This window comes from Anomaloglossus baeobatrachus, chromosome 2 (assembly GCF_048569485.1).
Source record: "Anomaloglossus baeobatrachus isolate aAnoBae1 chromosome 2, aAnoBae1.hap1, whole genome shotgun sequence".
In the NCBI taxonomy this organism is placed as follows: domain Eukaryota; kingdom Metazoa; phylum Chordata; class Amphibia; order Anura; family Aromobatidae; genus Anomaloglossus; species Anomaloglossus baeobatrachus.
This window is the reverse complement of record NC_134354.1, coordinates 720,248,473-720,261,502: the sequence shown is the minus strand read 5'-3', so window position 1 is coordinate 720,261,502 and position 13,030 is coordinate 720,248,473. Positions and strand designations below refer to the sequence as shown.

The 13,030-nt window shown below is 53.2% G+C and overlaps 1 protein-coding gene across 8 annotated transcripts in view; it reads left to right on the top strand.

The window, feature by feature from the left end:
* The window catches only part of FRY (FRY microtubule binding protein), a 645,836-nt gene that overhangs the window by 500,117 nt on the left and 132,689 nt on the right, over positions 1-13,030 (top strand). For all 8 annotated transcript variants that reach the window (XM_075337351.1, XM_075337349.1, XM_075337348.1 and 5 more), the window contains one exon: positions 11,452-11,708. In XM_075337351.1, the coding sequence (XP_075193466.1) occupies positions 11,452-11,708 (257 nt within the window). The remainder of the gene's footprint in view (positions 1-11,451; positions 11,709-13,030) is intronic.

The window sequence follows — 13,030 nt, the reverse complement described above, 5'->3', positions numbered from 1 at the left end:
ACGTGCTCTGTCTGTCGGTCGGGAGGTATAAAGGAGGGGTGACCCCCACTTGTTACCCCCCGATTGTGACGTACTGGTAGCCAGCGCGGGGGATTTCTGAGTGACCCCCCCGGTGGTTTGTGACATATTGGTGGCATAGCGGTGGGATCGAGATAATAGTGTGTGTGAGTGTGAGACCCATACTCCCAGACACTAAAGACTGCCTGCAGCAGCTGTGGCTGCTGGGGTCTTCAGACTAGCTCAACACTAGAGTGTCAGAGTGCAGATACTGTAAGGTGTGTGGAGGCATCAGGTGTCAGTTCTGTGTCAGTGACCAAAAGTCTGCAAGAATGGCTGATGGCACCAGGAGCAGAGCTATGCAACTGGCCAATGCTAAGGCAGGAGCCGAAGAGAGGGAGGACGGTGCTGTGGACAGCAATGAGGAGGTTGCCCACGAGTCCTCCAGGAGCTCGACGCCAGAAAACCGTTCTGCCGAGGACATTGCGCAACCTGGCACTGCTGGACAAGATGAGGAGGAGCTCACCCAAGGTTCCTCAACGAGCCAGATGCCAGCCCTCCGCTCTGCAACGGACAGTGAATCACCAGGCTCCGCAGCGGGCCGCAGATCACCACGTGCCATTCCACCGAGCCTGGGAGGCTCGGATAGCCTTCTTCAAATGGCTATGGCCCTTCTCCAGGCTGGAGACCAGGAGGGCTACAAGGAACTCCTGGCAGAGCGCAGGGCAGAGCGGCAGGCAGCGCGTGAAGAGCGCCAGGCAGAGCGTGAGGCTGCGGAGCGACGGCAACAGGCAGACCGTGACCACCAGCTGCAGCTAGCTCAGCTCCGGCCCTCATCAGCCACACGTGACCTTCAAGACACCAAACTTCCAAAGGTCCGTGTTGAGGACTTCCCAGTGCTGGAGAAGGATGGAGACTTGGATTCTTTCTTGACTGCTTTTGAACGGACTTGCTTGCAGCACCATCTGGACAAGGAGCAGTGGGCCAAATACCTGACCCCCCGTTTAAGGGGTAAGGCCCTGGATATCCTTGGGGACTTGCCTGCTGAGGCAGATCAGGGCTACGACACCATCAAGCGGGCCCTGATCCAACAGTACAACCTCACCCCAGAGTCCTACCGCAAGAAGTTCCGGAGCCTACAGAAGGGACCAAAGGACTCCTGGGCTGACCACAGGTGGGCACTTGCCCGAGCTGCCGACCACTGGACCCAAGGCCTGCAGCTTTCCACCGGACCGGAGATCCTGGACTTGTTCATCACGGAGCAACTCTTGTGGAACTGCCCTGAGGATCTCCGCCAGTTCATCCGAGACCAGAAGCCAAAGGGGTCCACGGCTACAGCTGCCCTTGCCGATGACTACACCAACAACCGGGCCCCTGAGGCCAGGAGAGCGGCCACCAGCAGCACCTGGAGAGGGGGTAAGATGAATTCGGCGACTGCCCCACCTGCCCCTAGACTGCAGGGGGTGTCCCCCTCAACTCCCCTCTCCAGGCCCGTGGCGGAACCAAGACGGTGCCACCAGTGCAACCTACCTGGACACTTCAAGGCCATGTGCCCTCAGCGTCCCAAGGCCCCGGCTCCGTCCCCGTCCCAAGGGCCGCCCAAGGTGTATTGTGTGGGTGGGGGTGGTGGTAGGTCCCTGGACAGCTTCCAACCTGTCACCGTCGGCCGGTCTGTGACCATAGGACTGCGAGACAGCGCCTCGGAGGTGACTCTGGTGCGGCCTGAGATGGTGTCCCCCCAAGACTTGATCCCTGGAAAAACCCTCGCTGTCTCCGGGATTGGAGGCATTGACCCGGCGCTGCCTGTTGCTGACATTTATGTGGACTGGGGCGCAGGGCGAGGGGTGAGGGAGGTGGGGGTAACTGATCGGATCCCCGCAAACGTGCTACTTGGGACAGATTTGGGGCAGATAACCTCCCAGTTTGGGCCCCCCCCAAGGGCTGAACCTTCAGCCCGTACTGACATGACTCCTAACAATGTTAATGTGTTATCTATGAATGATGTAAGGGAGGAGGGAGTGAACTCTGATATTTCTGCTTGCATAGACACCATAGACACACACTCAGCTGCAGCTGTGACAGGGGAGGGGGTCAGAGAAAGGTGTGACAATGCCTCTACAAGTAACCAGCCTGTGAGCTGGGATCTGTTGCCCTCTGCAGGGATAAGCAGAGAGCCGGGTGCTGCAGGGGGAGGACCAGTGTGTGGGGTGGGGGCTACCACAGCAAATGTGGGGTCCCCAGAGATTTCACAGCGGGGTTCTGTTGCTGCAGGAGGGGAACAGGCAGGTGAGATTGGGGCCGGTCCAGGAGCGGAAGTGCTCCCAGGTAAGATCTCGGTGCATGGTTCCCCCACAACCGGGGTGTCAGGAAGCCAGGTAGGTCTGCCTGAACCGGCGACTTGGTCAGGAACGGAGGAGGAGCAGGCACGACCCACGGTCGCAGCGGCTGTGGCCGCTGTCACCCGCAGTGGGAGTGCTGGAAGCCAAGGGGCCTCCCGGAGGTCCGATAGCTCTTCCCCTTCTGACCAAGTGGCAGCCGAGTCAGGTGGAGGCCAGGACACAGGTCCCGGGGTACTGACTGAAGATGTGACAGTCTCGTCGATTCTGGCCACATCTAGTCAGGGGTTTCAGGCAGCGTTAGAAGCTGACGACAGCCTGAAAGCTCTTAAGGAGCAGGCGGCACAGCCTCCCTCGGACTCGGACCCGGAGCGAGTGGTCTGGGACCAAGGACGGCTGTACCGGGCCACGGTCCAGCAGGGTTCACCGGAGGCGTGGCCCAGGGACCGACAGTTGGTGGTACCCTATCCGTTCCGGACGGAGTTGTTGCGGATCGCACATGAGATTCCGATGGCCGGACACCTAGGGATCGCTAAGACCAAGGCCAGGTTAAACCAGCATTTCTACTGGCCAAAAATGGGGGCCGATGTGGCTGCCTACTGCCGTTCGTGTGAAACCTGTCAGAGAGTGGGGAAGGCGGGGCCACGCCCCAAAGCCCCACTAGTATCTCTGCCAATCATCGATGAGCCTTTCAGGAGGGTGGCTGTGGATCTGGTCGGCCCGCTGGCCATCCCCAGCAGCTCCGGGAAACGCTTCCTACTGACGGTAGTGGACTATGCCACCCGGTACCCAGAAGCAGTGGCCTTGTCGTCCATTCGGGCTGACAAGGTGGCCACCGCATTGCTGGAGATTTTCTCCCGAGTGGGTTTTCCCCAGGAAATGCTCACTGACCGGGGGACCCAATTCATGTCCCAGCTGATGGAGGCCCTCTGTAAGCAAGTCCAGGTGCGACATCTGGTGGCCAGCCCGTACCATCCACAGACTAATGGCCTGTGCGAGCGGTTCAATGGCACCTTAAAGCAGATGCTTAAGATGTTGGTCGACTCCCATGGGCGTGACTGGGAGCGGTATCTCCCACACCTGTTATTTGCTTACCGGGAGGTTCCACAGGCCTCAACAGGATTCTCACCGTTTGAGCTCCTGTACGGGCGACGTGTGCGGGGCCCCCTGGCTCTGGTGAAAGAGGCTTGGGAAGGGGATTTGGCCACCCCTGGAGTGTCGGTTATTGAGTATGTCATGCGCTTCCGGGACAAAATGCAGGCCTTGACGCAACTGGTACACGACAATATGGCTCAAGCCCAGGCCGATCAGAAGCGTTGGTACGACCAGAACGCTTGTGAGAGGACCTACCAAGTGGGTCAAAAGGTGTGGGTACTGGTCCCCGTACCACAGGACAAGCTTCAGGCAGCCTGGGAAGGCCCATACCTCGTGTACCAGCAGCTCAACCCTGTGACGTACCTGGTCACCCTGGACCCTGCCCGTGGAAGGCGGAAGCCCTTCCATGTGAACATGATGAAGGCACATCATGAGCGGGAGGCATGTGCGCTCCCCGTGTGCAACCTGCCCGAGGAGGGAGAAGCGGAAACCCTCTTGGATATGCTAGCCCAGGTTAGGGCAGGCGGATCCATTGAGGATGTGGAGGTTGGCCACCAGCTCTTGGAAGACCAACGGTCCCAGCTGTGGGCCACCCTCCTCCCCTTCCGGGGGTTGTTTACCAACCAGCCCGGAAGGACTGACTTGGCTGTCCATCACGTGGACACTGGGGATCATCCCCCGATCCGGCGTTCAGCATATCGGGTCTCCCTGGAGGTGCAGCAACACATGCGCCAGGAGATTGACGAGATGCTGAAGCTGGGGGTGATCCAGGCATCCAACAGCGCTTGGGCCTCGCCTGTAGTCCTCGTCCCTAAGAAGGACCGAACCACTCGGTTCTGCGTGGACTACAGGGGGCTCAATGCGGTCACGGTCGCCGATGCGTACCCAATGCCACGCATCGATGACCTGCTCGATCAGTTGCTGACCATCATGGATCTGAGCCGGGGATATTGGCAGATCCCCCTGACTCGCAAGGCCAGGGAACGCTCTGCCTTTATTACCCCATTTGGACTGTACGAGTCCACGGTGATGCCATTCGGGATGAGGAATGCCCCTGCCACTTTCCAGCGGATGGTCAACACCCTGCTCAAGGGACTTGAAGGGTACGCGGCCGCGTACCTGGATGACATTGCCGTCTTCAGTCCCACCTGGGAGGACCACCTAGAGCATCTAGCACAGGTGCTCAGGCGGATCCACCGGGCAGGTTTGACCATCAAGCCGGGAAAGTGTCAGCTGGCCATGAGCGAGGTCCAGTACCTCGGTCACCGGGTAGGTGGGAGAACACTGAAGCCCGAGCCTGAGAAAGTGGAAGCCATCGCATCCTGGCCCACCCCCAGGACCAAGAAGCAGGTGATGTCCTTCTTAGGGACCGCTGGGTACTATAGGAGGTTTGTTCCATGCTATAGTAGCCTGGCAAAGCCCCTGACGGACCTCACCAAGAAGAAGCTGCCCTCTGCAGTCGATTGGACAATGGACTGCGAGACAGCCTTCCGGGCCCTAAAGGACGCCCTGTCCAGCCCGCCCGTGCTACAGGCAGCCGACTTCACGCGGCCGTTTGTAGTACAGACCGACGCCAGTGACTTCGGCCTCGGTGCGGTGCTCAGCCAGGTGGACTCTGCGAGCCAAGAGCACCCAGTCTTGTACCTGAGCAGGAAGCTGTTACCGAGGGACGTGGCCTATTCCACAATGGAGAAGGAGTGCCTGGCCATAGTGTGGGCCCTGCAGCGTCTGCAACCCTATCTATACGGGCGCCACTTCATCGTGGAGACGGACCACAACCCCCTCAGCTGGTTGCACACCGTCTCTGGGACGAATGGGCGACTGTTGCGATGGAGCCTTGCGCTCCAGCAATACAACTTCACCATTCGCCACAAAAGGGGCCGTGACCACGGTAACGCAGACGGGCTGTCCCGACAAGGAGAGGTCGCGGACGGGCGCACGGGGGAACACCGGAGTGTGCTGCCCCCTAGCGCCCTCAAAAGGGGGGAGGTGTGAGGTAAATCCGGAGATATGACGATAAATCATGATATTCAAGTTATGTCAGGAAGCCCTCTCCTGGTGTCACCCCCCCCCTTTCCTTCACACAACTTGTTTAGCAACCCATCCCATGGCCATCTCCTATGATATGGAAATTAGGTGATGTGGGAACAAAGGACACAGGATGATTCCCTGCCGTCACCCTGTAACAAGAGTTGTATCTCATTAGCAAGGCTATGGAACTAGCAGACAGAACGACTCCAGTAAAAAATGGTTCATATCTCGCAAGCCATATTTCCGATAAATATGGCAACCATAAAAATGGTGTCTCCGCATGCGGACGATGCCGGCACACCCTTTTTATGGGAGCAGGACATTGGGAAATGCCCCAGGCGTGATATCAGCCAATGGGGAACTGGCAGACAGGTCATGAGTCCCCTCGTTCTGTAGCTAAATTCATAACTGTCACAATGAGAGCATTGGCGTCCGCCTACGACGCTCCCAGGCAAAGTTATGGCCATATTCCATGTTGTGGATTTTGTCCATAACTCCAGCCAGGGGTGGAGCAGTGCTCCCTCTGAGGTCACGAAGGTAGGAGGGGACCTGGATCTGCCCAGGTTGATAACCCTACTTCGGCCATTTTCCAGTGTTCTTTTCGCTGGGGGCACGTGTAGGAAACATCTGTGGGAAGGATCCTAGAAACCTGGGTACAGCGCCCCCCTGTGGCCAGACGCAACAAGGTAACTGCTGGAACTGTGTATGCCTGTTTGTAACCCATGCTTTGATTGTAACTGTACTCTGACATATGTATATTCTGTAGATTCCCTATTGTATATATTGTAGTTCTAGTGTGCTTTAGGCTGATTAAATTATATAATTAATCTTGGGCTGTTCTGTTATCTCGATCTTGAATCCCACGTCTGTGTGTTCGGCTAATAGTTACCGTAAAGCGGTTGGTGGCAGCGAGTTGTGCCAAGGATTATTGTGGGGAGGCCAGTGAGATTCGGGGAGATTTTATATATTCCGCCCGCGGAGGTCGGGGGAATATATACCCTACTCTCACCAGGGACCCTTCAATAATCGGCATAAGTAGTATAGCGGCCTCCTTGCTTATTGTCGGGCAATTCCATAATTGGCCTGACTATAAGAGGGGCGCTAGAGAGCGCGTCACGTGCTCTGTCTGTCGGTCGGGAGGTATAAAGGAGGGGTGACCCCCACTTGTTACCCCCCGATTGTGACGTACTGGTAGCCAGCGCGGGGGATTTCTGAGTGACCCCCCCGGTGGTTTGTGACACCATCTTTTTGTAGTAAAGCAGGGGGAAGCCATCTGGGCCAGGGGCCTTACCAGTGGGGGAATTTTTAATTGCAGCCCAGTACTCCTCCTCTGAAATGGGTCTTTCCATGGCGTCCGCATCCTCCGGTTTAAGGTGTTTCAAACCGGAGTTTGAAATGTACTTCTGGATACGCTGCCGCAGTTCCGTCCTGGCCCTCTCCGACCGCCCCCCATCTTTTGAGTAGAGAGAGGAGTAAAAGTCTTTAAAGGCGGAGGCTATGTCTTTTGGAAGAGTGGCCCACCTGTCGCCAGAAATGTGCACTCTAGGAACATAGCCCCTCGCCCTCTGGATCCGGAGGGCCCTAGCCAGGGTCCTGCCACTTTTATTGCCATATTCATAGAAATGCCGCCTGCACTTAGCTAGCACTCCCTTGGCCTTTTGATATAACAGGGACCTGAGTTCCTCCCTCTTCCTGGCCAGATTGACGCCCACGTTCCCTCCCAGAGACCCCTTGTGCACTGCTTCCAACTCCCTTATGTCTGCTAGGAGAGATGTAACCTCAGCTTCCCGTTCCCTTTTCAGACGGGCCCCATGTTTAATGAATAATCCCCTCACAACATATTTGTGAGCTTCCCACACAATGCTGGGGGACATCCCCTCCCCCCCACTACAGTCAAAATATTCCGTCAGGGCCTCCCTTATTTCTTGCATTGTCACCGGCTCATTGAGTAGCGAGGTGTTCAATATCCACTGACCCTGCCTCCCGATGGGACATTCAAGGGACAGAGTGACCGTGATCAGCGCGTGATCAGAGAAAGATATGCACTCAATTGAAGCATCCACCAGAGAGTGTAGGTCCCCATGTTTAATAAAAAAGAGGTCCAACCTAGAATAGCAGTCGTGCGCTGCAGAATAAAATGAACAGTCTTTGTCTGATGGGTGCAACAATCGCCAAGTGTCTATCAGTTGATGGTCATGTAGTCCCCGTCTCATCCGCCGCAGCATCATGTGTGGCATACCGGACACCCCTTTTGAACTGTCTCTCATTGGTTCCAACACTACATTAAAGTCACCCCCGAGAACCAGAGTGCCCTCCGAGAATTCCTCTATCTTCTCAAGGTACCGCAACAAGGTGGGACATTGGCCCGCATTAGGCAAGTATACTGCCACGAATGTGAATAACTGAGTAGCTATGCGTCCCTTGAGCATCATAAGCCTACCCAGGTCGTCTGTCTGAGAGTCTAACAATTCCCAAGGGAGCGTACTGGACATGAGGATGCTCGTTCCCCTAGATCTAGGATCAGGGGAGGGTGAGTGGTGCACAATGGGGTACCTTCTGTCCGAGAGTCTGTAAGGTTTAGCTTCACAGTAATGTGTCTCTTGTAGGAAGGCTACCTGGATTCGGTTTTTCCAAAGAAGGTTCAGCAGGATAGACCGTTTCTCCGGACTATGAAGGCCCTTGACATTCAGTGAGCCCACCCGCAGTTCGGCCTGCCTCTGTTTCGCCATTCTCTGTCGCGAGACCCTAGAGGAGCAAACCAAAAAAGGAGAGGGGAAGGGGGAAGGAGAGAAGAAAAAAAAAAAAAAAAAAAAAAAAGAAGAGGGAAAGCTGGTAAAAAGAGAGGAGGGGTAGAAAAAGTAGGAAGTAGCTGAGACCCTTTAGCAGGGGGAAGAGAGAAAGGCAAAAAGTTCAGAGAAGAGAACAAGAAAGTGGAAAAGCAGCAGGACTGCCGCTCGCAGAACCAGGGACCAGCCCAGGGACTACTAAGGAAAAGATAGGGACAAGAACTGACATGCGACCAGAGCGCATACCCGCGCCCCTCTTATTAGCACTAAATGACCCCTCTCCCCGACGGAGAGGAAGGGTCAGCCGGTTAACCACCCACACCCCCCACCACCCAGGATGAACTCTGTAAAGAAAAACATCCCCCCCCACCCCCGAACCTAAACTAGACATTGCCATAGAAATAGAATTTTCAAAAACTTTAGACAATAAACTATGTCCAGAGAAAACTAGCCCAAGGCCAGGACTCCTGCTTAGGAGTCGTAGAGACGAAAGAGAGCCTCCCAGCTCCCCGTTCTTTGACTCCGTCTCCCGTCGAAAGCACCTCCGTCTCACATCTTGGACCACTCCTTCCTCCCAGCAGCATCCGGTACATGCCAAGTCCCTCAAGGGACACCGCTTTGAGCAGAGCGGTTGCCTCCCTTCCTCCTCCGCAACCCCGGGGGTGCCTGGGGTTCCCACTCCAACCAGTCCGGAATTGAGCAGTCTGGTATTCCCAGGAAGGCAAAAAGATTAGGAAGCTCTGAGTGCCTCCTCAGCAAAAACACGGAGTCCCCCTTGCGTACTATCAAATGGAAGGGATGGCCCCATCTATATGAGGCGTTTGCTTCTTTGATGCCAAGCAGGAGAGGATGAAGCAGGCGTCTCATATATAGTGTGCGGCTGGAGACATCAGGAAATAACTTCACCATGGCCCCATCCATCTCCACCGGTCCATATGACCAAGCTCCCTGTAGGATCCTTTCTCTGTCTCCATAATAGTGCAAACGACATAGTACATCTCTAGAGGAGGGGACTGATCTAGGGCCCGACCTTGCGACTCTGTGAATTCTGTCAAAGAGGTAGGTAGCCTCCAAGGGGCGATCAGTGACCCGGTTGAAGATGTTTAAGACTTTAGTACGCAGGAGTTCCTGGGGCCAGTCCTCCGGTATACCCTTTAGCCTGATATTATTTCTTCTGCCCCTGTTCTCTTGATCATCCAAGAGCAGGGCAAGGTCTCTGAAGCGGGCATTGGATGACTCACAGTCTCTCTCAATCCTCTCCATTCTGCTCTCCAGGGACTCCTGAGCCTGCTCTGTGGCCTCAATTCTGTCCTCCAGTACCACCATTTCCTCCCTCAAGGCAGACAGCGCCATCTGCTGGGAGGATTCAATTCTAGCTACAACGTCCTCCAAATCTTTCTTGCTGGGGAGGGCCAAAATAAGCTCTCTCAGGGCTTGTATGTCCCCCTGTGGGGGGCCAGCATGCATGTTGTTTAGTGTAGCCTGAGGTTCCGTGTGCCCCGTGAGCGGGGGGGTCCCCTGTGTGCAGAGCATGGCTGGTATCCCCGGGTCTGGTGATCCCCTCAGGGCCCCCTCACTATCCACAGCAGCGTGCTGCGAGGCAGGCTGAGCAGCCTCCCCCCTCCTCCAGTCCTCTGTACCTGGGCCCGCTCCGTCCAGTGCCACCGCCGCCTCTGTCCTCCGATTCTCTGCACCGCTGATCCCCTGCACTGCTGCACAGGCTGTGGGAGAACGCCGAGCGGCTCCTGGGGAATCCCCCGCTGGAGGACGCCACGCGCCCGCCGGCGCCATCTTGCTCCGGACCGCCTGCGGAGGTTCAGAGCCCGGCGCCGTCAGGAACCTTGTGAGGCTCCCCTGGGGTCTCTGACTCGTCACCGGGGAGGCAGAAGCGGGCGCTACCCCCGGTTTCTTCTTGGGGGCCATCCTGGGTAAGTGGGGGCTGCAGAATATAATAGAATTAGGCTGTGGGCGCAGGAGCGCTGGGATCCAGCGTCCTCACGCTTCCATGTCAGGACACCCTATATATTGTTCTTAAACTGGGGCCCTTATCTGTCTGTGTCTGCCAGTGGAGCCAAGGATGGCCGGAGATAGATGGAAAATGTAGGTGGGAAGGTGCATTTAAATGTTTGGCCACTTTACAATGCACCCAGTGCCTGTTGGTTTCAACAGTCATTCTGTGCAGACAGCCTCCCTTTAATGGGAATCCGTCAGCACGTTTTTGCTATGTAATCTGACGACGAATTAAAACAGCTAATTCAAGAAAGTCCAATCTGTTCTTTGTTTGCAATGTTTGTTTAAGCAGCAGGACACCTATCATTGCTGGACTATAAAGTCATGCGCATGCCAGTCCGAAAAACCCCTGGAGTGACTGACACCTCGATGTCAATGTACAATCTCTATAGAGAGTCTGGTATGGGTGGAGAAGCTCACTTAGCTCTGCTATGTTGCTAAATCTAAAAATTATGATTGTGTCAGAACAGCTGCAGCCAGTAATCTAAGTGATTAGATTACATTATGCTGATTTCAGATGAGGAAAGAAAAACCTGCTGACGGATTCTCTTTAAGACTATTCTAAAGGCCTCTAGACACATTGTATTCAAGCTGGGCAGCCCACTGATATCTGTGCGATCAACTGACAGTCTATGTGTATAGAGAATTCCCGACTCTACCCCGACAGATGATGTTGATGATGGATTTCCAACAGATGATGCTTTTGTTCTCTCCTGGAATTGCCTAGCAGGTATTGTCTCTTTGAGAACAGAGGAACATAGGGCTGGGCCAAGCATTTCTTTGTATGGTGTGGTCGAGAGCGCGAACATAACATTTGATTTGCTTTAACTACTTACAAGCCCTTTTAATTAGTGATGGTCCAAGTCCCGAAACCCAACTCTCTCCCTCACCATAAGTTTGGATCCCACCACAAAAAATATGCTCTTAACTAACACATGATCATGTAGCAGTGTGCACGCTCCTAGAGAGTGTGCATGTGCGCTCATACATGAGGTGCTTTTAGTTGTAGGGGTCTCGGCACACAAACCACCATGATCAACAAGGATCTTACGGGGATAGAGCATATGAAAAATAGTTTTCAATTTTTTAGGTATATTTCAAATTTGAATGTATGCGAAAAGACCTACATGCATGATGCCATAGGTATTTCATCCTAATAGCTTATTTTTTTTTTGTTTACTTGTTGATGCCAACAGAAATAAGCCAGCGATTCCCAACTACTCATCCGAATGGACGCCAGATCATGCTCACCTACCTACTGCCTTGGCTACATAACATTGAGCTGGTGGACAGTAGACTTCTCCTTCCAGACTCCAGCCCCAGTACCCCGGAAGACGAAATTACCGATAGAGATGGAAAACCAATTAGCACCTCTGGACTCAAAGGAAATGGATGGGGATCTCCAGAGGCCACCTCCCTAGTTCTTAATAACCTCATGTACATGACTGCAAAGGTAATATTTTTGGCACAATGGCACGTGGCACTTAGATATGTGAACATTATATAAAATCCTGTTTTGGTGACCCAAGAAGTGCCAAACTTTCTGTGGTTACATATTTTCCTTGGAACAGTAAATTTTAGAGGAGACTTACTAGGAGCAACTGTAAAATGTGTGTGTGAATTGAAAATCTTTTATCTGTTGCCCACCTTTGGGGATAATATTGTTTTTTTTTGCTAAATACTTGTAATTGTAGATAAATATAATTTTTGAAATTGGAATTTCATTAAAAATGTTGCACCATTTGCCATCGATGGCCCTCATGTCGCACTGTCTACTGTTGGCTTTGTTGAGATATGATCACTTGATACTACAGAGCCCGAAGCCTCGGAGATCTAGGAAGGTCTCGTGACATCACTTCTCATACTGATATGGAAACCTGATGTGGATCCAAATCAAAGATTATGTCAATGTCAACATGTGTTTAGACCTAACAAATATACTCTGAGTTATTAAAGGGGTTCTCCAAGAAATGTACTAAAATAAATTCACATTTAAATATTATTTTTTATTAATAACTTAATATAGCAAAAAGATTTGGTTAACTACTGCACTTTGTCAGGATTCCAAGATGGCAGCTGCAATAAATCACAAGCTGTCAGTTCAGAAGACACTTATGTGGTAGGACAGGCTTCTTGAAGCAGAGGTCACCTCAGTACAGTGTCAGGTTAGGCATCGTGAACGCACACTCCTCTGTTCAGTCATCCTGACATGACACTGAGAAGAGCTGAACTAAAGGAGGAAAAAAAGATAAACTTCTTGCTTCAGCTGTCTGAGATTGATTATTCATCTCAGTCAGCCTGACAGTTTTAGTGTGTCTGTCTTGTGCTTCCCATAGTCCATCCTACTGCTTGTCCTGGCAGTTGCCATGTTTAAAATCCTGACAAAGTGCGATAAACCATATTTTTTTGCTATATAAAGGTATGTACTGCACTTTGTCAGGATTCCAAGAGGGCAGCTGCCATAAACCACAAGTTGTCAGTTCAGAGGACACCGTACATTGTAGAACGGGCTGTGTGAAGCTTGAGGCAGAGGTCACCTCAGTACACTGTCAGGCATCGTGAATACATACTCCTCTCTTCAGTCAGCCTTACAGGACACTGAAAAGAGCTGAACTAAAGGAGGAGAAAAGGATAAACATCTTCCTTTCGTTATCTGAGAATGATTCATGTCAGTCAGCCTGACAGTTTTAGTGCTATATGGAGAGAAGGTATGCACACCAGTGACTATGTAAGGTGAATATATGAAAAGCAGAAACTGCTGTGTGAATACTGACA